The sequence below is a fragment of the Thamnophis sirtalis genome, unplaced genomic scaffold (assembly GCF_051295495.1).
Source record: "Thamnophis sirtalis isolate CommonGarterSnake01/CBP01778 unplaced genomic scaffold, rThaSir2_p1.2 scaffold_11, whole genome shotgun sequence".
Lineage (NCBI taxonomy): Eukaryota > Metazoa > Chordata > Lepidosauria > Squamata > Natricidae > Thamnophis > Thamnophis sirtalis.
The window spans coordinates 56,083,380-56,110,698 of NW_028261391.1; the positions used below are offsets into that span (position 1 = coordinate 56,083,380).

At 35.9% G+C, this 27,319-nt stretch overlaps 2 protein-coding genes across 4 annotated transcripts in view; one reads left to right on the forward strand and one right to left on the reverse strand.

Moving 5' to 3' along the window:
* The window catches only part of NRAP (nebulin related anchoring protein), a 64,133-nt gene extending 54,298 nt beyond the window's left edge, over nucleotides 1-9,835 (reverse strand). Inside the window, exons 1-6 of the mRNA XM_087725839.1 lie at nucleotides 9,589-9,835; nucleotides 9,199-9,293; nucleotides 6,421-6,508; nucleotides 4,156-4,257; nucleotides 2,094-2,198; nucleotides 547-654 (exon numbers count right to left, since the gene is read on the reverse strand). Coding sequence (XP_087581965.1) covers nucleotides 547-654; nucleotides 2,094-2,198; nucleotides 4,156-4,257; nucleotides 6,421-6,508; nucleotides 9,199-9,293; nucleotides 9,589-9,660 — 570 coding nt within the window. The 5' untranslated portion in view covers nucleotides 9,661-9,835. The remainder of the gene's footprint in view (nucleotides 1-546; nucleotides 655-2,093; nucleotides 2,199-4,155; nucleotides 4,258-6,420; nucleotides 6,509-9,198; nucleotides 9,294-9,588) is intronic.
* CASP7 (caspase 7) overlaps nucleotides 1-27,319 on the forward strand; it is a 49,635-nt gene that overhangs the window by 14,552 nt on the left and 7,764 nt on the right. For 2 of the 3 annotated variants that reach the window (XM_087725840.1, XM_087725842.1), the window contains exons 2-4: nucleotides 11,127-11,176; nucleotides 18,429-18,566; nucleotides 24,848-24,996. In XM_087725840.1, the coding sequence (XP_087581966.1) occupies nucleotides 18,484-18,566; nucleotides 24,848-24,996 (232 nt within the window). In that variant the 5' untranslated portion in view covers nucleotides 11,127-11,176; nucleotides 18,429-18,483. The remainder of the gene's footprint in view (nucleotides 1-11,126; nucleotides 11,177-18,428; nucleotides 18,567-24,847; nucleotides 24,997-27,319) is intronic. The other variant, XM_087725841.1, reaches the window with a different exon arrangement.

Consider the following 27,319-nt stretch of genomic DNA (forward strand, 5'->3'; position numbering starts at 1 on the left):
GGACATGACAAAGGATATATAAATATAAATATATCGCCTGATAATATTAAGGGGGGGGGGAATCCTTCAAAACTATATGGAAATTCTGAAAGGTTTATGGAATGGAAATAACTATTTGTAACATTACCCAATTTTTAAACAATGGTAATTTTAAATACTTTGATCCTCAGTTGTTAAACTTTTGTTTTTTGTTCATATCACAAAATAAATGTATTTATTAATCAAAATGCTAGTTTATTTGTTTTGTTTATTTGTTAGTAAAATTTATATAGTCATTCATGTCATGAGAAGAGACTCTTGGCAGCATATAACAGTCAGAGACTGCGCAGACACATGGGTGGCCAAAGAGTAAATCTACACACATACGCACACAAAATTTTACAAGCATTGGCTTTAATCCTTAAAGAATTCCCAACCACTATCCTCATAGCACAATCTATAGCATGCATGCGTGCGTGCATGCATAAATAAATAAATAAATAAATAAATAAATAAAATAAAATAAATCTCGTTTCTCTCTCCTCAAATTCATTCTCAAGAACTTACATCACTGGATAGCTCTGTGGCCTTCTTGGCAATCTGATATGATGGAGTCATAGAAACTGGAAACCTTCCCTTTCTGTTTTGCTGCTCATATTCCTGGTTATTCTTCAGCTAGACAAAACAGATATGTATGTATGTATGCATTTACACTTGGCCATGAAATTATTTTTTCTAATATTGATTTATTGGCATCTCAATTTGCAATGGGTTAGAAATCAGGAGACTGTGAATTCCACTTCTAGTCTTGCCTTTGGACTGGTCACTCTCTCTAAGAAGTCTTAGAAAGTATGTAAAACCACTTCTGAAAATGTTTCCAAAAAGATGTTATGTCCAGTTGCAGAGAGTTAAGGCTAACTTGAACACATAGACACAAAGTTTCAGAATAACAAGGTATATTGTATATATGTGTGCACTTTCTAATCAATGCATCTTTATTGGGCTTTAAAAGCCCAATATTGGGCTTAGAAGCTGCCCTTGAAGCTATTGTCTAAATAGTCCTTTTATTTGGTACATTTGATACATTTGCTGAATACATTTTTCTTCATAGAAAAATAATCTTTGCTTTACCATTTTTTTAGTTTTCAGAAAGCTGTCCCGGAGATGGACCGAGTGCCTTTACAAAATTTCTTTCCATCATTCCATTTGACAAGAAAGAATAAAAACTTCAAGGATTCTGCATGATAGTCATAAGCAATGAGTAATAAGCATAAGCGATATTTTTTTTAATTGGAAGAAAAGCAGAATTCAGAACTTTTAAAATGTTCACTTCTTTTGTCTTTATTATAACTTAATCAGAAGATTTTTCCAAAGTCACAGAATAAAATACTGAAAATAGTCATCCATTGCTCATTTTCTAAATTACCATTTCTACCAGATTATTTTATGTCACGTCCTTCTTTTCATTTGTATCATGTCTTTTTCCACAAGTTTAATACAACAATTTGATTCCATTGGTAACATTTCACTTAGGTTAGACTGAGTGTTCAAATTAAGAAGTGAACTTTATGATATAGCAAAAATTTCAATATGCATTATTTCGCATCCAAATTCAGCAATCCAAGTGTCATAATTATTTATTATTTTAAAATTTACACTGGAATAAGACAGGAGGCAGAATAACAATTAATTTGAATTTACATGCCATATCTAAATAGCATCTCTGTGTAATTAGTTATAATTACCAGGATTCTAAATAATTTTAATAAAACATTACAAACAAAAAGTTATTTCTTTTAAAAAGCTCTCTGATGAGATGAATACAAGATGGAGAAGCTAATAGAGAAGAAATTATTTCTTAAAAACAGACATACAGTTTTAAATAATTCTTTCTCTATCAGTTCCATGTCCCCTTCATACATTGTAGGCAATGTAGAGGTAATGGCCCAATATTTTTTAAAAAGTAAACACAGTCTGTGAAGGCTGTATGTGACAGGAAGAATAAGGACAGCATTTTATTTCCTCATATTTCCTTATGTCAGTTAGCTGAGAAAATAAGCCTTCAAATAATATTTGTTTTACAGATCAATGTCATAATGTAGTAATATACTTACATCACTAAAACCTTTCTGTGTTTGTGCTATCTTGATCATTTCCAACTGTGGGATAGTTTCTCTATACCAGGATTTGCTTTCATTACATACATCATGGTAGGTTTTCTAAAAAAGAATAGATGTATAATAAGAAATTAGTACAAAGATTACATCCATTTTTATTAGTTTTCCAAAAATGAATTAGTTTTCTAAGTAGTATTTATAAATAAAAGGCACATATCCATTTTATGGAGTTACATCAATTTTATACTGGTCTTAGAGCCGAGGTGGCGCAGTGGTTAAATGCAGCACTGCAGGCTACTTCAGCTGACTGCAGTTCTGCAGTTCGGCTGTTCAAATCTCACTGGCTCAGGGTTGACTCAGCCTTCCATCCTTCCGAGGTGGGTAAAATGAGGACCCGGATTGTTGTTGGGGGCAATATGCTGACTCTGTAAACTGCTTAGAGAGGGCTGAAAGCCCTATGAAGCGGTATATAAGTCTAACTGCTATTGCTATTGCTATTATTGCTTTTGTATAGGAACTGAAAATTTTCCCTTTTCATCTGTTCACACTGAACATGAAGAGTGAATTACATATAACTGTTTTTATTTCAGTTCCAGGACATTTCAGCAAGCTGGATATAGACTAGAAACCCATAAAGTAACATCCTAATCTCCTCTGTCCAGTACATTTGCCACAATTACAACATTATGTAATTGCAAGGCAGTTTCCTATTTTGATTTTGATATTCACGAATCTAACTATGGCGTCTCATTTTTAAAATTCAGTCACCATTTTTTTTTTCTTTACAAGAGACATTAGCCATACCTAGAGAATAGTTTGCTCAAATATCTCTATGTTATGCTGAATCGAATATAAATCAACCACATGGTCTAAATTCACATAAGCACATAAGCAAAAAGGTGGCTGGCTGTTGGTTATATTATGTATTACACAAATAAGTCTCAGTGGAGTTATCCTGCAAGTAAAAATCATTTTGAGTTTAATTCCCCCTCTCAATTACTTTTGTTATGTGATAGAATTACCTTTTTTCTATTTTTAAAATAAAATTATAAGTATCTAACAAAAATAGCTGAAGATAAATGTGACATAAGTATAAATAAACATGAAATTCTGTATGTCTACTCAGAAATAAATGCTTTGCTTGCAGCCATAATTGTATAGAGCACCATTCTAAGCTTTGCATGACATCAACATAAATCTTCAGATCAGGCCACCAGTAATTCAGACATGGTCATATATGGCTCATTCTTCAAAAAACCAAATGAGGGTTGGATAAAAGTTTCAGCATATCAATGGTCCAAGTAAGAATTGTTGCAAACTCATGCTGAGAGTCAAATTAAAATAAATTAATAAATTAAAGTAAATTAAAACATAATAAAAGCAAATTAAATGTTTCTAATATGCATGCATACTGTGTAAAATATACAGATTACATGTTGTTAAATGGCAGTCCCCTGTCCGCAAGTCCTGTTACTCCATATCATGATAGGCAAGAGAAAGGGAGGAATGGTTGCAAAATATTGTATATGCACACAGGAGAGTCACCCAAGATTAGAAAGTAATTTTAGCTCACCAAAAGCAAGTTGCTAGCTATATTAATAGAAAACTATACTAGAAAAAAAGATGATCAGTGACAACAGCAAAGGTAACATCCATACTGGCACATGGTAAACTAGTCAGTTTCATATCAAGAAAACCACATTGGTCTTGTGGTTAAAGTGACAATGTAGTGCCAGATAATGGACTCTTTGAATAACACTCAAAAAAGAGTAAGGCAGCTTCTTACTCAAGGCACAAAGAACCAAGCTCAGTTTATCATATTTTGGAAACATTATGCAAACACCCAGCTCTCTTGAGAAGTCCATAAGGCTGGAAAACATTTTTTAAAAATGGCATGCTAGAAACTCAATTATAGTAACAAAGGATGTGCCATTGGGAAACCTGAACATCCAGGTTTCTGGTCTAACTATCTGGTGGCTCAATCAATCAAACCGCACAAGAAAATTGTGAAGAGCTGGAGATTAGTATATTAAGCCTTGATGATTTTACAGCTTTTTACCTGACTTATTTGTTGCATTTTCTGTGTGGCTTCCATGTCTTTAGATTTTGCATCACAGTGAAAAACAGACTTGAATTTCTCACCCTCTTCTCTATATTTAACCTGCATAAACGTCCATATTCAATTGCAATGAATAAAAAAGGCATTGTATTAAATAAATAGCTATATAGCAACTATACATTATCTTAGTGTACTAGAACATGAATTTTCAAGTTCTTTGGTTTATATTGTATATTTCAAAGATGCATCACAAAGCACAGGTTTTAAGATTTAATTTTAGAAAAGATGTATAAGACAGTGAAAATTATATTAAATATATTTTAATTATTTTATTTAAAAATATACTACCTCATAATTTGGAAATGTACATAAAGCAGTTCACAATATGACCAAATTTGCCAAATAGGATACTCAGTATTGCATCAGGCCAGATTCCATGCTCTTCTTCACAATATCTCCTAGCGTATGACATTTGCATCTGATCCTAGAAACATTATATACCCCACACTATTTATCCATTTCAATGCCTAAGCTAAGAAATGATTTGAGATTTGGTGCCAATGATTTTCAGGCTAAGGATTCTGTGAAATTGCAATGTGGATGCCAATGCTGTTGTATTTGGAATTTTAAAAAAATAATTGATACCATGATCTGCAGAAATCTCTTTAAGAATCATTCACTGAACAAATGGAGCAGATTGTATCCTAGATCTGATTTACTATTGGAAATGTGTATCCAGAAGAATTGATTTTTTACACTTTTTATCCTATCAAACATTTGGAATTTGGAAGCAGTGATTTCCATAACAACATATTGTTCAGTTGCATTAAATTCTAAATAACAGAATAACAGAGTTGGAAGGGACTTGTAGGTCATCTAGTCCACCCCTCTGCTCAAGCAGGAGACCCTATACCATTTCTGACATGTTGCATGTGAATTACAAGAAAGTGGACAAGGGTCTACAACAAGTCTTGACAACCACCATTGCATTCAATTCTTGCCTACTTTTGTGTGTTCTGACTTATAAGAAAGGAACAGATAGTTAAGTTCTCAAGATCATTAATTTTGCACTTTGAAATAAGTTGTTTTCAGGCTTTCCTTGGAAAACATTACTCTGTATTCCCAAGTAGTAGATAACTATAGACTGCAAAAACTTTCCCTTGGGTAAAAAGTTAGACTGCATAGCTGTCTATCAACTCTAGGCATTTGACATGAAATTAATTTGATCTTCTTTAATTAGCTTTTCTAGCTTTCTTGAGGCAAAAGTGGTGTTATTTCTTTTGGACTTCTCAGCATCTTTTGATGGTATCTATGACAGAATCCTTCATTTAAAAAATGAAATTATGAGAAACAACTCTTATAAACTCCCTCTGAATTTTCTTGGAAGCTTCATTTTATGACTATATAGGGCAGGGTATCTTCTATATGGCAAAAGGAAAGGAAAAATAATCTCTGTTTTTTCTAGCACTCAATTTACTGGAAGTAACAAGATCTCCTATCATGACCTTCAAACGGAAATAGATATTGTTTTTGATCCCTGACTCATTCCTGACCAGTTATCTCATGCTCAGTTTAAAAGAAATATAATTGTTGTTCTGAATCTTGTAGGTTTTATGAGGGTATAATTCAGAAGTATAATTTTGATATTTTTTTCTATATATATAAGAAATTTCAAGAAATCATCCAAGAAAGCAATATAGAATGAGGATCATAAAGCTGTAACAACAATGCCCATCATACTTTAAATGAAATAGAACCATCAAATACATATTCATATCATACATATTACATCTGCAAACTTACTCAGGAATAAATCCAATGAACTAGAAGAATTTATATCCAAGCAAATATATATTGAATTGTAGGAGATTTCCTGTTTCAATAGTGAAAACTCACAGGCAGTACAAAAAGAACCAAAGCCAGAAATTTAGGAAAGCTGTAACTGGTAGCACAGTAATTTTTATTAAAAGTATTTGGACATATTTTACTGACAAGGGGAATGGTATCTAGCAACCTCCATAAAGTCTTACAAGGTTTCTCCATTGCAGCTATGAAGAACGCATTTGACTTTATATTTCTGCTTAAAATAGAATTTCTCAGGGTCAATGTCAAATTCAAAAGAAAAATAATAATTCATTTTTTAAGCTAGCTAGCAACTTGGAGAAATAGAGCAAATATACATTTTAGTGGAAGAAGTGAAATTGTTATGTCTACAGTTACCTTAAAAATTGAACGTTATAATGTGATACACATTGCACATCTTACCTCGCTTATTGCTTCAGACTGCTTTTTCACATTCATATTTAATGGTGTCTCAAAAATACTTGTGAATGTATTGTTTCTGGGGTTATGTCTATGAAAGAAAGCAGGCACAATTTTAGAGAATTATTATCAACAATCTCTAAAAGAATAGCATTCTTTTAAATAGAGACTCGTATTATCACATGACATTTATTTGATCACTGAACAAATTCCAACTTGAAAAACTAGGGACGTTTATCATTTAACTTTGGCAATAATTTATACATTGTTTTATATAATTATAAATGTAAAAATTGTAATGATTATGTTTCAGAGACTAAATATTTAACTTTTTAAATACATGGTGGGTCCCGAAGCATAAGAAGCGCTGTTACCTTCCCACTGAAGTAGTACATAACAGCACTCCGTGTCATGCTGGCCATATGACCAAGAAATGTATTCAGACAGCACTCAATCAATGTCCTTGAAACAGAGATGAGCATTGCCCTCTGTAGTAGGCAACAACTAGCAGAATAAAATCTGCAGACTCCTTTTTTACCTTTTATTGAAGCATAAAGAACTCATTTGATATTATTAGGCAAATAAAACACTGTATATCTCTGCTCTTAATCAAGATATTGGGCCTTTCTCACTAGAGTTAAAGTATCATCCAGACATCCTTTAGTTATCATGAAACCAAAATAGCACAAAAATGTGCTAGCTCTGATACTAGTCTCTATCCTGTCTGTATTGCATGTCTTCTGAGTCACTGCTAAATGGTGTTACAATTTGTGAGAATGCCATTGATTGTAGGCCAGGGAATTATTTTTATATTTTGACTTTGCCGACATCCTTTTTCCGTGTGTCATCAAACAACAAGGAAAATGTGCTCTCATGATGGCACTGTTGCACTGTGATTGAGGCCAGAAGCCAAGGACCTGAGATCAGGCTGTGCTATTACAATAACTATTCTCGGGTGTCAACTATATGGCCTACTGAGAAATAAGTGGCTGCCAATCCATTGCAATGTAAAGAGAAGAGAAAGAGACATAGGATTTTAATTGGAGATTTTTCTTCTCTCTTCTCTCTTAAATCAGAGTTTTTGTCTTATTTTTTGTGACATTCACGGACCTAACTATGATAATATATTCCTAGTGGTTTTCTGATGTCTGTATTAAGAGTACACTATCAAGGCTAAGTCCTCAAATCTTTGCCTATGAGCTTTCTAATTCAATTAGTCTCGATGGTGCCTGATGTGCATAGGAAATGGGTTAGGAGACTGCCTAACTTCTCTAAGCTGGTTTGTTTTCCCATCCCATTTGGTCTTTTCCCAAATTAAGCTAATGAAATATTTTCCTTTTAGTGTCCTTCAGTGCAAGACTGATCATATGGGCCAATAAGAAAGTAAAGTCAGGAAAACAGAATTGTGCCAGTTCTGAGGGACTTATAAAAAAAAGGAAACAGAAAATACTCACTGGAAATGCTGATTTTTGAGTGAAAAATGCTATAAAAAGCAATAACAATATAATGCATTATAGCCATCCATGACTAAACATGAAGCTTTGAAAGTTATGCATGTGAACTTTCAAAAACATTTACCAGTGAGCTTGAATTTAGAAAAAATATAAAAATATGTGCACAATATTGCATCATTCTGAACCATTATTACTTGTCATTAACTGCACTCTATGGCAAGTAACTCTAGGCAGTTATCTCCTAGAGTTACTTGCCTAGAAGGCCTAATAACACAAAGGTGGCCCACTTCCTAATGACATTTAGATTCACTCTAATGCTTCCAAATTAAATAATTCGATAGAATTGGAGGTGATTTATAATGAGACCATAGCAGAAGTATTAACTTTTTTCATTTGATGGAATAGGAACTTAAAATCTGAAAAGTCATATGTTGCTAATAACTGCTCTAAATTAAAGAAACATATTTTTTCTGGGGTAAGATACACAGTCCAGTAAGTCTTCAAATAGAATAGAACTGTACCGCAAAACAAAATGGGTAAATTCAAAGAGAAAAAGAAATCTGTTTTTGAGTTTATTTCAATCACATTTAAACTAAACAAGGCATAGGTGATATAATCATCTTCCAGATATGCATGGAAATATTTTTCTCTTATATTAGAAATGACTTTTAGGTAAAAGGGTCTACGACAACCAACAAGTTGTCCCATAGTGAATTGGTCATGTTGAGTTCTCCGACAGCGAGTTAGCCAGGTTGAGTTGGCCATGATGAATTGGTTGTGATTTTGCCAAGGCGAGTTGGCCCATTCTGCAAACTTCAGATAGGGGCACACAACTTGGGATTTCAAGTTGTGTGCTTTATATAAACTGGAGTACTTAGAGTACTCCTACTTTGGTCTTTATCTAATAACCAGTTATAATTCTGCTGAACTAAAACTCTTGTCATTATTTTGAGCAGGCTGGTTGGTAAATCTGTGAGTTGTAACTCAACACATCTGGAGATTAGAAGGTGGGAGAAACAGCTTGGTACTAAGAAACAATTGCTAAGTACCCCCTGGATATAAATTTAATCAGGCATTTCACTTTCTATCTTAGTCTTTTAAATTATCATATCTTCAACTGTACTTTTAAACAGAACTTAGTTTTAATGAATAATATACTGTATTTATTATTTTAAATGCTATGAACAGGTTTTGTTTATCCCATAATATTGATACACTTTATTGTCTGATTAAACCAGTAATAGCTGAAAATCATCTGAGCAAATTTTCAATACTATCAGAATTTATAAAATATTATAAAACAAAATTGACACTTGACAATACTTACACTTGACAATATGGCCTTTTCTGGTGACTAACAAAATTATTTACAGTTAGTATCATCTTGCAAACCTCACAGTGAAAACAGGCTTTATGCCAGGTCTAGAAAAGCAGATAGAAATAGGATGAAAGTTATTTGTTTTCCATTTTCTAAATCTAGTTAAAAATTTTATAACTATTTTTTCCTGACAGTCTAACAATCAAACGCACAAAAGAGTGGAACAAATTTAGCCAATGTTCAATTCTAACTTGGCCATCCAATAGTTATACTGATTAATATACTTTAGGATAAGTATATTTTATTTATTTAAACAAAAGTTTCCTAAGTCATTTCTTCAAGATAGACAAATAGTATCAGAACATCTATAATAATGGCAGTTAGTAAATAACCACTAACCTGATCAATACAATTAATCTTCTCAGCAGGATAGACCCCATAGCCACACCTGGCACAAGATTGAATATTCATATTGAAATTATATATAAAAAATTTAAATTCCAAGAGTCCAGTGATATTAAAAAAATGCCTTGTTTCCTAAGAAAGATACTCCAGTCTGTTTGCGCTGTGCTTTTGAGCTGCACTCAGCTGTTGTCTGGTTTTTAAAGCTGTCACTTACTAAGAGGGTTATTTTGGCAACTGTGTTAAGAATTCATAGAGGGAAAGAGATGCAAGAATTAAATGAAGCCTTTCTCTAAATAGATGAGTGAAGTCAGAGAAAAGCATCATGGTCATATGAAAATGAAGGCTATCTCATTGGTGATATATAAAGTAGGGAGTTCAATGTTCATTTGTCAGAATCCCAGGGTTGCCTTCTAAATGTATTTCACACCATCTTCAGATTATTATGCATTCACTAAGAGTCTATTAAGGAAAGCACAAAAGGCCAAAGCATTTTCAGAGCAGGGAATGATTCCCAAGCTTGCTTTCTTTTCCTGCCCTTTGGCCTATGCAGGTGAAAAAAAATCACCAATACCTATTGTTTTTCATAAAGTACACAATGGGATTGGGAATTCCAGAAGTGCCTGAAAGAAAGATTTAACTTTCTTCAGAAAGATTCAACTTTCAAGTTGTTTTATTGAATATCTATTTGTCTTCAGGAATAGTTAGTCCTTAACTTTACCACCACAATTGATCCCATAATTACTGTTGCTAAACAAGACATTTGTTAAGTGACTTTTGCTTCATTTTACAACTTTTCTTGCCACTTGTTAACTGCAGTTAATGATACAGTTATTAAGTGAACCTAGCTTTCCCATTGAGTTTGATAATCAGGAGGTCACAAAAAGGGATCTTTTTGATCCAGGACACTGAAACCATTATAAATGATTACATGATTTTCAATTGCCAAGAATCTGTCAGAATCTGAATTTTGATCACATGACTATGGGATTCATCAATGGTCCTAAGTGTGCAAAGTGTGAGTGTCACAACTCATTTTTTTTCAATGCCTTTGTAACTTTGAACATCTAGATTTAATTATATTTCTTCCCTTAAGAGGACCCTGCCATAGGATCCTGCCATAACACCAGGAAGAAGATGATTATCTCCCTTGTTTGCTAATTCGAACTTTACCGCCGAAAAAGCATGTCGCCTTCCTTAACTTGGTCCACTCCAGATATGTGAGGATGACAGAATTGACCATGACTAGACGAAATAGCAGTTTATTCCTAAAAGAGGGGGGGGTCCGGCTGGCGAAAACTGAAATTCAGCTGCTTGGAGCGAGGGGGAAAAGAAAGAATCCCACTGGCCGGGATTGCGGATTGTGAAAACAAACGCTTGTTCCACGCTTAGCCCAAAGGAGGCGCTGTAGAGACTTAGCTGGGCCGACCGGGAAGGCGGATCGCTAAATTCAAGTCTCCCCGCGGCAACTTCCTGGGTTGCCGCAGGGAGTAAAGTTTTCTGGCCGTTCAGTTTCGCTTTTGCCTTCGACGTAGCGTTGCGGACACCAGACAAAGCGAGAGGACCCGGGAGCTGTTCGTCGCGGGCAAGTATAGCTTATTTCAAGAGAGAATCTCAACCCCCCCCCCCCCCAGGCTCGATTCCCACCTCCCTGCTGATTTCTCTGCACTTCGGAAACTCCCTGATAGACGGCGGGCTTTTTTCAAAACTTTTTTTTTTTAAACCCTATGCTTAAGTTCTCCTCGTTGTGCTTTAATTCGCTGTTAAATATTTTGGGACCGAGAACTCGGTCGTAAGAACCTCCAACAAACGGTGGGATCTTGCAGTCTTTGTTTCCCTCCCTCCCTCCCTCCCACCTTGTCGTACTGATAAGTGCCGCGGGTTACTATTTTTGTTTTTAAAAACTTACTGGTGAAATTAGCACCTGTTGCAAGTTCTACATGCCTGATTCGTTTTATGCAGCTAGTCCTCTTCGGTCGATATCAGATCGTCATTCCAGAAAATAACGCAAGGTGTTCTTTTTCCGTGCTACGGAAAAGGCCGCCTGGGAAACTTCTGCTTGGCCTGGAGTTAGGAAAATGAGGAGTAAAGTACAGTTAGTTCTGTATTTCAGTTTCCATGCTAAGGCGCTTGGGACCAGCTCTTCAGTGTGGTTAAATTGATCTGATCAGTTTAGCCATGGTTGGTTAACTAATCCATGGTTCAATCAATTGATTAGAATTGCACAACAGGAAAAACTATAGGGTATCTACAGTCTGGGTTCGTACAAGAAATGTAAACTTTGTGGTTTAGTGTGTTGTAGAACTACAGTTTCTTGCTCGTCTCCAACTGATGGACAAAAAAACGGCCTGCTTGCTGGAAAAAAAAGAGAGGGATTTATTATATCATTTCCTCCTATGTTATTAACTGAAGCATTCTTGCTTATTTTCTGATGTGGGAAAAAAGCTGATAAAGATCAGATGATGAGATTATCCAGGATACATTTTTAAGGTTTCTGGTTAAAATGAAAATTAAAAAAAGAGAAGTGAAACAAAAAGTAGATTTTCTGGATGAAAGGAAAAGAAACTCCCTGGGGTTGCTCTTTGCCCAGCCAGTTCTGGGGTCAGGATAGTTTTTCTCTTGTCACAGTCTTCTAATTAAAGGTGGCAAAATCCAAACTGTTCTGCCTGGTATTTAATAGCTGTAAGGCAATACATAAGATAAGGATCTGGGAGAATTGCCTCTGCTGCTTTAGTACTTTGCAACTATTCCATTAGGAAATAAGAGAATGCTGCAGCAGAAGCTGGGATAATGAAATGATAGATTCTCCTTTCCAAATTGATAAGGATACTGTAAAGGCAGACAAGATTATGTTTGTAGAAACAGGATAACTCCAAACAAGTTGAGCTATCCCTAGTCTAGCAGATTTTTTGTTTTATGGAGGTATGACTGGAATTATTTAAGTACCTGCAGTTATCCAAGTGATATCTCCATATTGTCTATGGAGATTCTCAATCATCCAGGTCATGGTTGTCCCAAAAGTTGTTTTTCAAAACACAACTGGAATTTCTAGGTTTTTTTCGCCGGTGAAAACATTTTGCTTCATATCCAAGAAGCTTCTTCAGTTCTTATTGAATGATGGAGAATGGAAGGATTTCTATTATTTGCTGTCATCTGAACCACTCTGAAAGTCAAATTGGTCGTTAGCTCTCCAAGAGTTGGTGAGGCCACCTGGGGGTTTATCTGTATTCTCAGGATCACCTGAATCAGAATGCAAATGGCTGTGTAACCTTGATATTGTTGAAAGGGCTGTGTTGTAGACAGGAAATAGGTAACATCATATGCCTCCCTCTCTGACTGTACAATTTTAAATGTAGATGGTCTCTTTGACCAATGTTCCCTCTAATTTTTTTTCAGTGTGAGCGGAAAAGTATAGTGTTTGAGCAGCACATTTTCATGCCTGAGCACCTGAATTTTTTTCATAGATGTCATCTAAGACAACGAAATCAGTGTTATTTGAAACTCAATTCTACCATGTAAATATCCATTAAGTAAAGAAATCTCCCTATACAGGTAGTCCTCAATCTACGACCATAATTGAGTCCAAAGTTTCTATTGCTAAGTGAGACATTTGTTAAGTGAGTTTTGCCCCATTTTACAACCTTTCTTGCTACAGTTAAGTGAATCACTGCGGTTAAATCAGTTACCTGGTAAGTCAATCTGACTTTCCTGCTGACTTTGCTTGGCAGAAGGTTGCAAAAGGTGACCCCAGGACACTGCAACCATCATAAATATGAGGCAGTTGCCAAAGATCCAAATTTTGATGCTGCAATGATCATGTGTGAAGAACAGCTGTAATTCACTTTTTTCAGTGCTGATGTAGCTTTAGTCATTAAGTGAACTGTTGTAAGTTGAGGACTATACTTTCCCCCTTACTATCCAATAGTCTGCAGTGATATTAGCAAGTTATGAATAAATTACCAACTGATGTAGATTAGCAATTGGGGCACTTAAAGAAACAAACAAAGAGGGGAGAGGAGGGAAGGGAGGGAGAGGGAGAGAGAGACAAAAAAGGAAAGAGGAGAAAGAGAAAAAAGGGGAGAGGAGGGCGGGAGGATAAGAAAAAGGCAGAAAAAAGAAAGAGAAAAGAAAGAAAGAAGGAAAGAAGGAAGGAAAGAAAAAAGGAAGAAAGAAAAGAGGAGAAGAGAAGGAATAGATGCCAAAAAAGCAAACAAGAAAAAGTAGGGAAAAAACCTTCACTGGAAAACACTATTTTTCCATCAGCGCAAAACTTTCCTAAACAAGGTTAATTTTCCGGATTTTGACTTTCCGGTCCAGGCGGACCAAGAAGCCTTTATTTTCTTTTTCTTTTCGAGAAATAAAATCAAATAAAATCCACGGACCAGCTCGACTCCCCCTTCCTGCGAAAAAAACCTCGAGCCCCAATGCTCCGAACGCAGAGGCTGGATTCAGACAACATGTGCACACCCGGCGTGGGTTTCCACTTGCTTGCGTGGTGAGCGCCTCCCACACACCTGCATCTTGGAAGCGGAGCCAACTGCGGGGAGCCCAGCCAGCCATGGGAGCTTAGCTGACAAACCGCGATGGAAGCCTGCTCTGCACGTCCCACGGAGAGTTGGCTGCTGCCGTTGCTGCTGCCGCCGCTTCCCTCCTCAATAACTTTGATCCAGGAGGGAACGGCCTCCCTGTCAATCAGCCACACGCCGGTGGAAGCAGCCAAATCGTAACCCTAGGCGGCCACATTTCTGTTGGCCAAAGGCCCGCCCTCCTCTGGGTGTGTCCAGGCACTATAATATCCCAGCCCAGCTGACAGAAGCTTCCTAGCCGCCTGCAGACTAAAGTCCATCATGCTAAAGATCACTGTGCGGCAGTTGGAAACTGCTGCGCTGTGTTTTGTTGCCCCCTGCGCAGCCACGCACCTTAGAGGGAACAGTGTCTTTGACCCTCTTTCAAACCATTGGTCCTCTGTGTCCAGAATGTGAACTTTGTTGTCTGACACACCTATTGAATGGGGAAACAAAACAACCACAAACAAATGCACTAGAGAACACAAGAGATATAACACAAGAGAACAAACCCATCAGGACAAGATTCAGCAGTTCATCTGCATTTGAAAGACAAAGATCACTTTTTTGAAGACAGCAGATTTCACATTCTGAACAGAGAGGACCACTAGTTTGAAAGAGGGGTCAAAGAGGCCATATTCATGTTAAAATTGAACAGCATTTTCTCAACAGAGGGTGAGGGATACAACACCACCTATCATGTCTACAACACAGTCCTTTCAACAGTCCTGTGGAAAGTTATCACCCAGTCCTCTCCCAGAAAAATGAAATATCCTAGGAAATATTGAAATGGCAGAATATTATATTTCCCTGGATGTGAAAAGGAAGAAACATGTTTTGAAGAGAGAATAGCTCCCTGCAGCTTCCTGCCCTTTGTCAATGGGCCATTAAGATGTCCAAGCCAGTCCCTTTACATAATAAAAAGTTCTCCTCTTCAGCTCCAGGAGGATGGGATTAAGGCATGATAATATTGGCCCTTTACCCAACTCACTACATGGCATCTGAGAACTCAACCAAACCTGGATTCAAAACACAGCCTAGAGAGTTGCCCCTGCATGGCCCCATGGGAGTCTGACAACCAATCAGAATACAAGATCAAAGGCCAGAGAGGGCATAAAACCAGTGACTCAGCATCTCAGGCTTTGCCTTCTTCTCCACCACCAACATTCACCTTTTCTGTTCAGGACTCAAGCCATGTGGTCCACCATAAACCATCTTTCCAAGCAGCCTCCATGTCTCCAGTGTCTTTTTCCCCACTTGGAACCGAACCCAGAAGGACATTTCTTTCAACAATTGGCACCCCAGAGATGGGACTCCAAGCTAGCCTAACCAATGGATATGGCCCAAGTAAGACTCCCATGCCTGCACAGACCCCTTTGAGTCTGTGGGTGGACTTTACCTTGGCCTTAGCCATTTGGATATAGGTTTTAAAGGGGCTTTGAGTTTGAACTCAAAGGCTGCCTGGAAAGAAGGTGAGTACCTCTAAATTTTAATTCTCTAAATTTTAGTTTTAAAGCATGGGAAATGTGTGTATGCCTGCATGTGTGTGAGTGATGAAATCTTTTTCCCAATCACAGCTGGATCTTGGTTCCTCTGTTTTACCAAGACAGCTTGGAAAGCATTAGGGTCAGGCCAGAGCACATGACTTTCTGTTAGGGAAAGGAGAGTGTGTGTGAAAATGGATGGAAAAGTGAATGAAATTTTGTTGTTGTTGTTGCTTTTGTCCTGTGAAAGCAAAAAAGCAAAGGCCCATTGTGCATAAAGAGACAAGGAGGTGCTGGTACTAACTGCAGAGGGGCAGAGGTCCTCTCAAGATCACGTTTCTGGATCCGGAAAACCTTAGTGGAATTCCCTACGAGGAAAGGGGCCGAATACTTCGTTGAGGGAATCGAACTCCTTCCCGGAATTTTTTTTCTTCTGAAAACTTATAGCGGGTCACCCGGCTAGGCCAAAGTGAACCCTACATGTAAAGAGTCATGGGAAGTGTTAGCTCGTGGGTGACAGAAATTTCCCTTGGAGATTTCCTTGAAGCTTGAAACGCCAGACACATGCCTGCCTATCTTGGTTGGCATGGAGAGCAAGGGAACTGTGCGGCAAATGGGCTTTGCTGAAAGATAATACAGGAAAACTAATTTGGCTACATAAAGGTACTTAAAAAAAAGGAAAAATGTTGGGGTTTCTTTTTTTCTCTTGTCTCTTTGTCTCTTTCTCTGTCTTCTAAGCCAGTGTTTTTCAACCACTGTGCCGCGGCACACTAGTGTGCCGTGACATAGTGTAAGGTGTGCCGTGGGAAAAACACCCGCCAGGGTGTTTATATAGGCACAGAGTTAAATTTTTTAAACATTTTCTAATGGTGGTGTGCCTCGTGATTTTTTTCATGAAAAAAGTGTGCCTTTGCACAAAAAAGGTTGAAAAACACTGTTCTAAGCAACCATGGCGTTTGTTTCTTAAGATTTGTGCCTTCCCTAATTTAACAGATTTGTGGGAATGACTAGGGTGTGTAAACCTGAGAGTTCTCTTCTTCCCCCCCCTCTCTTATTTTCTCCTTGTCTTTGTGTATATGTGTGTCTAAGTCTTTGTGCACCCTTGAAGTAATTGTAACAATAAAATGTCTCCAATCCAAAAAGACAAGAATTTTAAAGTGTTCAAAGAAAGAAAAGAGTAAACTGGCACAACTGCTTGCCCTTCCTCTTCACACTTGCAGTTTTCTTCAAACAATCATACAGTTTGTAGTGTACATAGATTTGCAGAACAATGAGATAAAGGAATATTCCTGAACTTTGTTTTATGATTTATTTCATGGTTACTATGAAATTGTGTGAATGCATCAATACAGTGCATGTTATCTCAGTTTGCAGAGCTTGGATTCATTGAATGAGTTTACCGAAAATGTAAATATTTTAAAATATACAGATTCATACTAAACTCCATTTCATGCTGAATAAACTAAATTATTAATATATATTAAATATAAAACTATCTTTAGTTTTTAAAAAAGCATTTTATTAAAATAAATTTGATAAAAATAGACAAATCCAATTTTTTTTTATTTTTTTAAAATTGATTTTACCCATCCTGCACTATAGTAAACCATTAATGTTTAAATCAGCTTGTATCTTGCAAATTACAATATTATTTTTAGAGTGAAATGTGAAAAGTTTCTTACTGAAAAAAATATACAAGAAGTTGATTCAGCAAATAATACTATGGACATGGGGCAGCCCTTGAAGAACATTCGGAGACTTCAGCTGGTCCAGAATGCAGCCGCGTGAGCGATTGTGGGTGCACCCCGGTACACCCACGTCACACCTATCCTCCGCTTGCTGCACTGGCTGCCTATTGGTCTTCGGATACGCTTCAAGGTGCTAGTCGTCACTTATAAAGCCCTTCATGGTATTGGACCTGGGTACTTGAGAGACCGCCTGCTGCCAATTACCTCCAATAGACCCATTAGATCCCACAGATTAGGCCTCCTCCAAATTCCATCTACCGGCCAATGCCATTTGGCTACTACCCGGAGGAGGGCCTTCTCTGTGGCTGCTCCAGCCCTCTGGAACCAGCTCCCCGTGGAGATTCGGACTATCACCACCCTTCAGGCTTTCCGCAAAGCCCTTAAAACCTGGCTGTTCCGACAGGCCTGGGGCTGATGAGTTCCCTGCCCCCACTCGAATTGTGTGGTTGTTGACTGTTTTTAAATTGTTGTAGTTGTTTTGTCCGTTGTCTTTCCTCTATGTTTGTATCCCCCTCCCCCCCCCTTACTTTGGTTTGTGAGCCGCCCTGAGTCCCTCTGGGAATAGGGCAGCATAGAAATGTAATAAATCAAATCAAATCCAATTGTAAATTGCTTTTTTCATGATTTCTTTCTATAACATTCTGAAAATGCTAAAGATTATGAGAACTAAGCAATCCTTCATATTCAATCTCCCAAAATGTTTCAAAGTTCATAAAGGCACAAATATAGCAACTGACCACAGACATTAAAGCGACTTTTCTTGGGAACACAGCAGTATGTTTGGAATTAAAGCGTATACAATTCAATGGAATGTAACTTAAAGCAAGTATGTTCTCTTTACATGCATGTCCTTTTTGTCATTTCTCCAGTGATATTAAATAATAAATAAGGAACAAAGAAATTGGAGTGCAATAATTTTGTAAAATATATTTCAATCTAAATTTGAGTGCAAACGTCTAACCTCTAGATACACTTTTTTAAAAAAAATAGAAATATATCGTTATCTAAAATGATATTAATTGTAAGAATTTTTATTGTAGAGTCTGTTGCTTATCTAAATATTGGTAGAAGATACCAATTCCTGTGTTGCCACTGATGGCTGAAGATACTAAAAATGATTATGCTGATACAATCGATGCAAAACCTTCAAGAACTGATCCATTCTCCATCTTTACAAAGTAAGAAAATAATTTTGAAATAAGAAATCTTTATTACTCTAAAATAGGTATACAAAAAGTTGTAACAATTCATCTGTGGATGAGGTGAACAATTTATTTTGTGACATAGGAATGTTTATGAATATTTTGATCTATTGACAGATAACCACTTCCAAATTTTTTAAAATTTCTTTTTTGTAAATTAAAACAATTGGTCATTTATGAAAACATTTTAAACTGTATCCATATGACTATGAGGTTCAAATGTAACTTATCCTGAAGTTTTGATAGTTTGAAAGTTTTAATATTTTACCGTTAATCTACTCATGCAATTCCATGTTTATAATGTAGTTTACTATTTCTGATACAGAAAATCATGCTTGATTGAAGAAAAAGTTAAGAACCAACAGAGAATCGTCATTCAGTCTATGTGTCCAGCAGATATTCAATAAGAATTTGGGGATAAATGAACAACAGCTCCTGATCAAATTTTGTATTTAAGATGAGACCATTAGGCTACCATTAGTTTCATTATTGCATTCCAATCTTTGATTGGTATGTAATAAAAATGAAAGTTTATACATCTGCAAGTTTCAAATTCAAAATGCCACTTTCAAACTTCTGTTTTTAACCCAAAACATTTTAACATTGAACCAGCTTAAATTGAAATAAAACATTTGAAATTCAAAATAGTTTGACTTTGATTTTTTGCAGGCTCAATGAAAATCCCTGCTTAGAGAGAAATGTTTATTATTATCACCAATTATATATGTGATTTATACAACCTTTCATCTCAGACATTTAAGGAAATAGACTTTAAATTGTCACTAAAAAATTATTTATGTTTCTGTTCAATGTTTTTAGATAGTGGTTTTAAGATGCTTTCTAACAGGACTTTACAATACTGACTGTAAGCTATCCTGGAAGAAATGTTTATTCTAAAAAGCAGCATGTAAATTCTTAATTTTTTATTTTTTTTTTACTAAAATGGATTTACTTTTTTGGCAGGCATAGCATATGAATTCTTTTATTTTATTCTTTTTATTGTATTTATTATACAATAATCCAAGTCCTACTTTTAAGAGGGGCTCACTGTAGTATAGTGGAATTTCAAACTAGGGTTTCATGTTTATCTGTGCAAATCATTTGAGCAGCTTCAAATCTGTTCCTCAAAGCAGACAGGTAAAGACTAGGAGTGCATTTTGTTTTGGTGTGAGAGGTTTTCTTGGGGCCCTGTATGCAGTGAAATACAGCTTTCCCAACCAATAACAACCACATCAATATGTTTGGATGTTGCAGTTTCCAGCTAACATGGGTATGAAAGAACACTAGCAATCACAACTGGAGGGTGTAAGTGATTCTTATGTGAGTAAGGCTTAAGTGATTCTCTCGTCAGGATTATGTTTTGTTATAACTTAATTTATATTTTCACACAATGATCAATAAACTGACTTCCATTTCATATGTGTGTATCCAAAAGCAGGAGAAGATTTTTTGTTGGAAACAGGAACGCTATTTAGTATTACCAGCACGGACACGCACTCTGTTGTCAATAAATAGAGAGCATTTTGTCCCATGTATGAGGCGCTTCGTCCTTTTTGTTTTCATTGCTAAAACATGGTTTAACCACATAAGTGATTGAGGGAACTAAAGAAAAGTGGAGTGTGTTTTTGTCTGTTTCTGATAAGAATGTCTCTAGTGAGAGACATGTATTCAAGTGAGATAAAATTCAGTGGGAAGCCTATCCTGATTTCTTCCATTTGAACATTTCACAAAAGCAGGTTTCTTTGTGCAAGATATGGCTTGTAGCAGGGATGGGAAAAGGTAATTAGAAGCTTGGATGGCATGCTTTCTGTACCTGTCTGCATTTCCTTAAATCAGAGATGCTAGAATCAAAACATGAGCCTGACCAATGAGCAGTTACTCACAACTTAGTGTACACACAATTGTGTAATCTCCAAATTACCTTTTCCCTTTCAGATCACTTCCCAAAATATTGTTAAAATCTTACTTCAGCACAGATTATAAAACTAAGCCTTACTTTGTTCTTTTTTTAACAACCTATTTCTTCATATATATATTTTTTTTTAAAGATTTCAAGTCTAAACGATTAGTCTTAAGCTCGATTCCTTTTTTAAAATAAAAAGGCCATTCATTAAAAAAAACCTTAGAGATAAAAAAGTGCATAGTTTGTCCACAAGGTGGCAGGCCAATATAATTTTTTTTGGTAAGAATCTTCATATAGTTTTATAAAGATATAAAAATAGTATCACTGTTTTTTATTCTGTCAAGTGTGCCATGCACTAATATATGTTTCTTTAGAATCTCAGCAATGAAATATGGTAAAGGGATATGACAAATGTTCAAATAGGGTTAGGACCAGTTTACATGTACATCAGATTTTGTGTGTCAGTTCTCTTAAGTCTCTATATCATACATATGTATGCCCACTATTTTTGCTATTTTGAAATAGATAAGAATGTATGCATAATTTTGTTCAAAAGTCATATTTGATGGGAAACCAGGAGATTGAATTCTAGTCCTGCTTTAGGCATGAAAGTTGACTGGAGGACTTTGGTTACTCTCAGTCCAACTCACCTCACAAGATTGTAGCCGTGAAAAAAATAGGAGGAAGGAGTATTATATGTTCGCTGACTTGAATTACTTATCAAATCATCAGTTATAATACAGGATTAAAATATAATAAATAAAATGCTAATATTCGGAAAAAATAGGGAATTTTTTTTTCTTTCTCCCTCTTGAACGGAGCTTTTTTGTTCCCTTTTCCCCTAGCATTTATTTTTGGTTTTTCTATTTCTTTTATCATTTATTATTATTTTCATTTTACTTTGCATATAAAATAATTTATTTGAAAATGGAACAGATCTAAATGAAGTGAAGTAGTTTGTCTCAGTGCAGACAAACATTTGTTTTCAGATAGTGAAATACGTGTCAACGAAGTTGGTAAAAACCAACTATTTTTAAAATGTTTTTTATATTTGTTACACTATATGAACCAAGTGTGTGTTTGTTTGTATATATCAGAAGGTAGGGGTGTGTGTGTGTATATGTATTTATGTATGTGTGTGTGTATGTATGTGTGTGTGTGTAAAGTTGAAACTTTAACTAAAGATTCAAAAACATTCAAAAATTAAATTATTTCATTTTCATTAATGCTTATCTAGTTTTGTGAGTTAATTATTTACATTTGGTGTTGGTTTTAACATTTTGTTACTTCATGTGTTGTGGGAAAGGCCTAAATTGTTGCACCCTATGATATTTACATCATCATATTGTTTTGGTGGAATATTTACTTTCTTTATATTTGATTATATGAGTTCTCTTTTACCTCTTTCAATCAAAGTCATGCCCCCCACTTGTAGTTAATTAGTTTAATTGTTTTTCAATTGAGATTGAGGTTTGTAAGCAAACAGTTGCAGATAAGTAAAAAAGTGTTATAACATTTTCATATGGCAGAAGGACATAACATGTATTTAACAAGGACATAAATGAATTAATTTATAAGTAACTCTTACAAGTAAGTCCTTTTAGAATGCTAAATGGCCATCTTAGAATTCCCCCAGCCCTTATGATGTTTAATTGTCATTATTCTATATTTTTTTAAATTTTAATCCTAATTTAATTTTTAATGATAACTTTTATCAGTTGTTTTATTTATTGGTTATATTGTATTGTATACCACCAAGTGTTCCTCCTTGAGAGAGATTAGTGGCTTAGAAATATGAAAAAGTAATAAATAAAAAAACAAATAAATTCTATAGTATTGCTTTAAATGTACTGGAAAGGTTGCCCCTCCCCATCCTTTGAATTAGTAAATTGTGAGGGTGAATATTCGAAGTTAGATCGTGACTTTAAAGGATATATCATCCTGCTTGAAATGTGCAGTGTGGTGCACCTGCCTTTTGTATGCATTCTCCAATTCTAACAACAGTGCAATAATAAAAGAACATTGATGCAAGTACATCTTTTCTGCCTTTCAACTGGAGCAGAAGAGGCTTACATGACCTCAGCTACGTGCTAGGCCATAGTAATGGCCCTTTCAATAGCCTTATAGAAAAGTCCAGTGTGACCTATTGCTGACACAGACAAATAGTTGAGTCTGTGAACACGCAGTTTGCTTCAGTTTCTGGTGTTGAATGAGCAGGATGAGATACTTGCGTTACTAGAAAAGATAATAACTATCCCTCAGCATAAGGTGGACGTATTTTTCAGATGCAGAGTAGTGTACCACTTGACGAAGAACCAAGGTACCGTTCTTTCTTTTTTCCTATTGACTCGATGGGAGAGGATATATCTTAACATCTATCTAATGTTAGATGTTTAACTATCTAGTGTTAAATATTACTGAAATTTTAAAAGTTTAGAATCATCGTTTGTTAGACGAATTAAAGAAAGGAACATGTAAAATAAAGCAATAGTCAGGATATGTCTGATGTTACATTTATGTTATTTGTAACATGCATCGGTAATCAAAAAAGGCTGTAAAGTAGATAAAACATATTAAGTAGCAAATTGTGATTTTGATAACAATTGCAGAGGATCAGTATATAGCTTTGGTTGAAAGCGATAAAAGAGGAAACAATAGTTCACTGTAGTCAGTAACAGAAATATTACAGAGGTAACTTTCCTTAAACTTGCATTTGTATTTCCTTTTGTAGGCTTTAGGCTTATTATTGATTGTTGGAAGACAGTGAAACTTTTTTTCTGTCTTAAGTAATTGAGCTGACCATTTAAAAAAAATAATCAGTGATCCTCTTCAATTATTATCATGGTAGTTAATCATTTGGTTTGTCAGATAAATATAGGAAATTCCAAAACGTGTGGCCTGTATATTGCAGATTTCCTTGCTTAATGAACCTTGCCAAACATTATTCATAAAATTTGGGTGATTTCCAGTAATCTAAGTCTGGACTTACATGGTTCTTAACATACTGTTATTCCAAAATAGGTGAAGAAAATAAGGTAACAAGCTGATCTTCGACAGCTAGTCCTTGAATTCTTAATGGTACCTCTTAGATAAAATGTAACTTCAAATATTCCTGAGATTAAAAAATATATTGATTATCTCAACAAGCGCCAAATTAATGAGATATGTTTATTGAGTGGGATCTTGTTTGAGGCTATCTTGATCTTGTTTGTTGTAGTGGATGTCCTTTGCCAAAGGACTAACAGGGAGATCAGAATTAGATCTATCCTAGAAACCTTGAGTTGAAAAGAGCCAAATAGGACATTAAGAAATAAAACTTAAAACATCTTTGGCAAGTAGTTGTCAAGCTTCTTCCACTCACCCCATTAGTGAAAACCTATTTATTAATTACCTTTCTTGGCAATTGGTTACACTGTTGAATTGGTACTCTTTTTTCCTATTGCACAATAGGAATATATCTTTATGTGTTATAATTCCATTGTTCAATGCCCTACACTCATTTTATAATGGTGATGTGACCAGTATTATTAAAGAGTATACATTTTATGGTGAAGAGACCAATACTGTTAAAGAGAACAAAATAAGGAAAAATATATTTAAATTAGATGAATAAAATTTGCATTAGTCAATTACAGAGGTCTTCAAACTTGGCAACTTTAAGACTTGTGGACTTCAACTCCCAGCTATGCTGGCTGGAGAATTCTGGTAATTGAAGTCCACAAGTCTTAAAATTGACAGGTTTTGGGACCCCTAGTCAATGACTATGTTCAATATTGGGTTAACCTTCAAAGGTAACAAACTAGAAAAAATTATGATCAACATTTATTTTGTTAACAGCTGAAACGTACTGTAGAGGTTATCAGTGGGGCCTAGGGTGGGGAATATGTTTACAGTTATGTAGGACTTATTGTCTAGTTTTCTGATAATTTTTTCATTGCCTGCTCTTCTCTAAACCCGTGTGTGTGTTTGTGTGTGTGTGTGTGTGTGTGTGTGTGTGTGTGTATCAGTAATTTGAATATGTTGAGCCTGAGGAAGTACGCTGTAAACTAAGCCATGTACTCTTTAAATCCATGGCCCTTTTGACAGGTTAAAATGACCTGGAGATTTTGTATGAGTGGTTTTAGTGATGCATAATTCTTGAATGAAGGAATTGTTCCTTTACCTCTGAAGGAAGCTTTGTTTTTTCTCAAGAAGCCATCTTTGGATCCCACTACATTGTGAGTAATGCACTCATATTTTTGAAAACCATTTTAATTATATGTTTTTTAATTTCACTAAACAGATGGGTAACTGTTGGATTGTTTGGAGATCATTTTCATTCTTTCCACAATAACATTTAGTTTTATTTCTACAGAAAAAAGAAGAATGAATCGGAAGATCAACCAGAAGATTCTTCTGGTAACCAATATCGGATTCTTATCCCTACATTACAATATAATATAGCCTATAAGAAGCTTGGTAAATGCATTATTATAAACAATAAGAACTTTGCAAAAGAAACAGGTACATCTTTATTCTTCTATCCATGTGTTAATTTCTTGTAATAACTTTTTAAAATGTGTGAACTTTTAAAAGTGAATACTATTAATAAGTGGTAATATCACAATGTGCTGATATTGTGGTATCTTGTTTTAATACAAATCTGACATAGATTAAAATAATCCATACGTGGATCTCACTTAATAGCAGTAATCGTAACTGTAATTTCTACTTGCTGAACAATGCAGTAGTGAGATGTGATGTCAGGTGACTACATTGTTTAACAACCGCAGTCCTCTTTCTGTTATTTAGAATTGTGGCTCATTAAGCGAGAACTTCCTTGTGTTTTCCTGCCTGCTCCAGCAAGCAAGCAGTGTCAATGTTAATGCCAGCAGGAAATCACAACCTTGTACTTGTGACTTCCTGCCAGCATTACTTCTTGCAAGTAGTCTGGCAGGCAGATAAGTATCCGCTGGGTGAAACTGCTGCCAGGTGCAAAAAGGTGCATAATGGCTGCGACAGTTCCATGCAAGGCAGGTATGGACTATGTAGTGCAGGCAATAGATTTATTTTTTAATGTTTATTTATTTAGAGAATTTATATGGCCTCGTTCAATGACTCTGGGAGTCTTACAAAAAATAAAACTCCATAACCAAAGAGTAAAAACAGCTCTCCACCCACTGGTGAAACAAGCCACTTGAACTCGCTCTAGGTTCCCCAAACTGGTTAGTAAAACCAGGTCTTCAGATCCTTGCAAAAGAGTGTCAAAGTAGGGGTCACTCTAATCTCTGAGGACATGGTGTTTCAAAGGAAGGTAACCACCACAGAAAAGATCCTTCTTTTGAGATCCACCAGATGTATCTCCTTAAGAGAGGGGAATTGCAACATTCCTTGTCTCCTCTCTGTAGCGAGTCAGGTGGATGGACCCAAGTAGAGATGGTCCCTCTAATAACCTGGTCCCAATCCATATTGGGCTTTAAACGTGACAACCAACATTTTGAATTGTATCCAGAGCAAATCTGCAGCCAGATGCTGCAGAAGGACATGTACCAGGGCCGGATTTTCCTATAGGCTAACTAGGCTTCAGCCTAGGGCCTCAAGATCAAGAGGGGCCTACATTCAAATTGTTAGCAAAATTAAAATTACACTATTCTAAAAACAATGAACACTAAAACACTGAACCGAAAATAAGGAGAAATTCTACGCATATGACTAATAAACAAACATAAAAATGTATTGGTTAAGATCGTTCCAGCACCGCGGCAGTTGGGGAGCCCGCTCACGTTCCTGGCACCTGCGGTCGGGCGAGAGGCGCGGCCGCTCCCAGTAGCCGCCCTGTCGATGCAGAGCCCACCAGCGGCCAGGCAGGTGAGGGCGAGGGGGCCGAGCCGGGCAGCTGAGCGCAGCAGGGGAGGCGGCTGGCCTCTCTGCCTTTGCCGCAGAGCAGAGCCGCCCTCCGTCGGGAGGGCAGCTATATATATTGATATATATTGATATATATTGATATATATTGATATAAATCACAGTAATGATGTATTTTATTGTCTCTCATGTAATTTACAAACTTAAAAATGGGAGGTGAAAGGGCCTCATAAGTGGAATAGCCTACAGCCTCTTTTCATCTAAATCCAGCCCATGTCATGTACTATGCAACAGTACATGATCCTCAGACCTTTACTTTGTTGAGTGCATTGTAACTTCAAATGCTTACTAGTTTGTTGCGGTTGTTAACCAAAAATACTTGTATTGGGCTATAGAAGGCTTTTTTAATGAAAAAAATACAGTAAACGTCACTTTTGGAGACTGGGGGAACTTACATCTATCAAAAAAACAAATCTCTGTTAAATCTAAGTATACATAAATGTATAAATATCGAGTATTTTCTAAACAACTGAACTTGTTCGGGTTTGTTTGTTTTTTGAGAGGGGTGATAGTTTAAATTCAAATTGTAATCCATTCTATTCATTGTCGCTTTCAGAATTATTATTCTGCCTCCACCAGGCTGTTAAATAGGATTGCAGTAAATTATTGGGCGGGGGAGGGGTGCCATTAATACCTGTACATCTTTTTTGTAGCCATCTAACAGTCAAATAGATAATTGTAGTCTAGCATGGTAGCCATAATTAAAATCTTTTTGTTTACAAAACTCTCCAGTTTTGAAAATTTATTTTTATATACCAAGTACCTCTTTTGGAGGAGTTTTTATGTTTTCATTATAATGTACATTTCCTAATTTACTTTTGGAGGTTTTGTTCTTCTGTTTGTTTCAATGCATTTTAAAGTAATTCTTATTTACCTATTTTAATTATAGGTGACCATGATTAGTCACAATTACCATGCATACAAA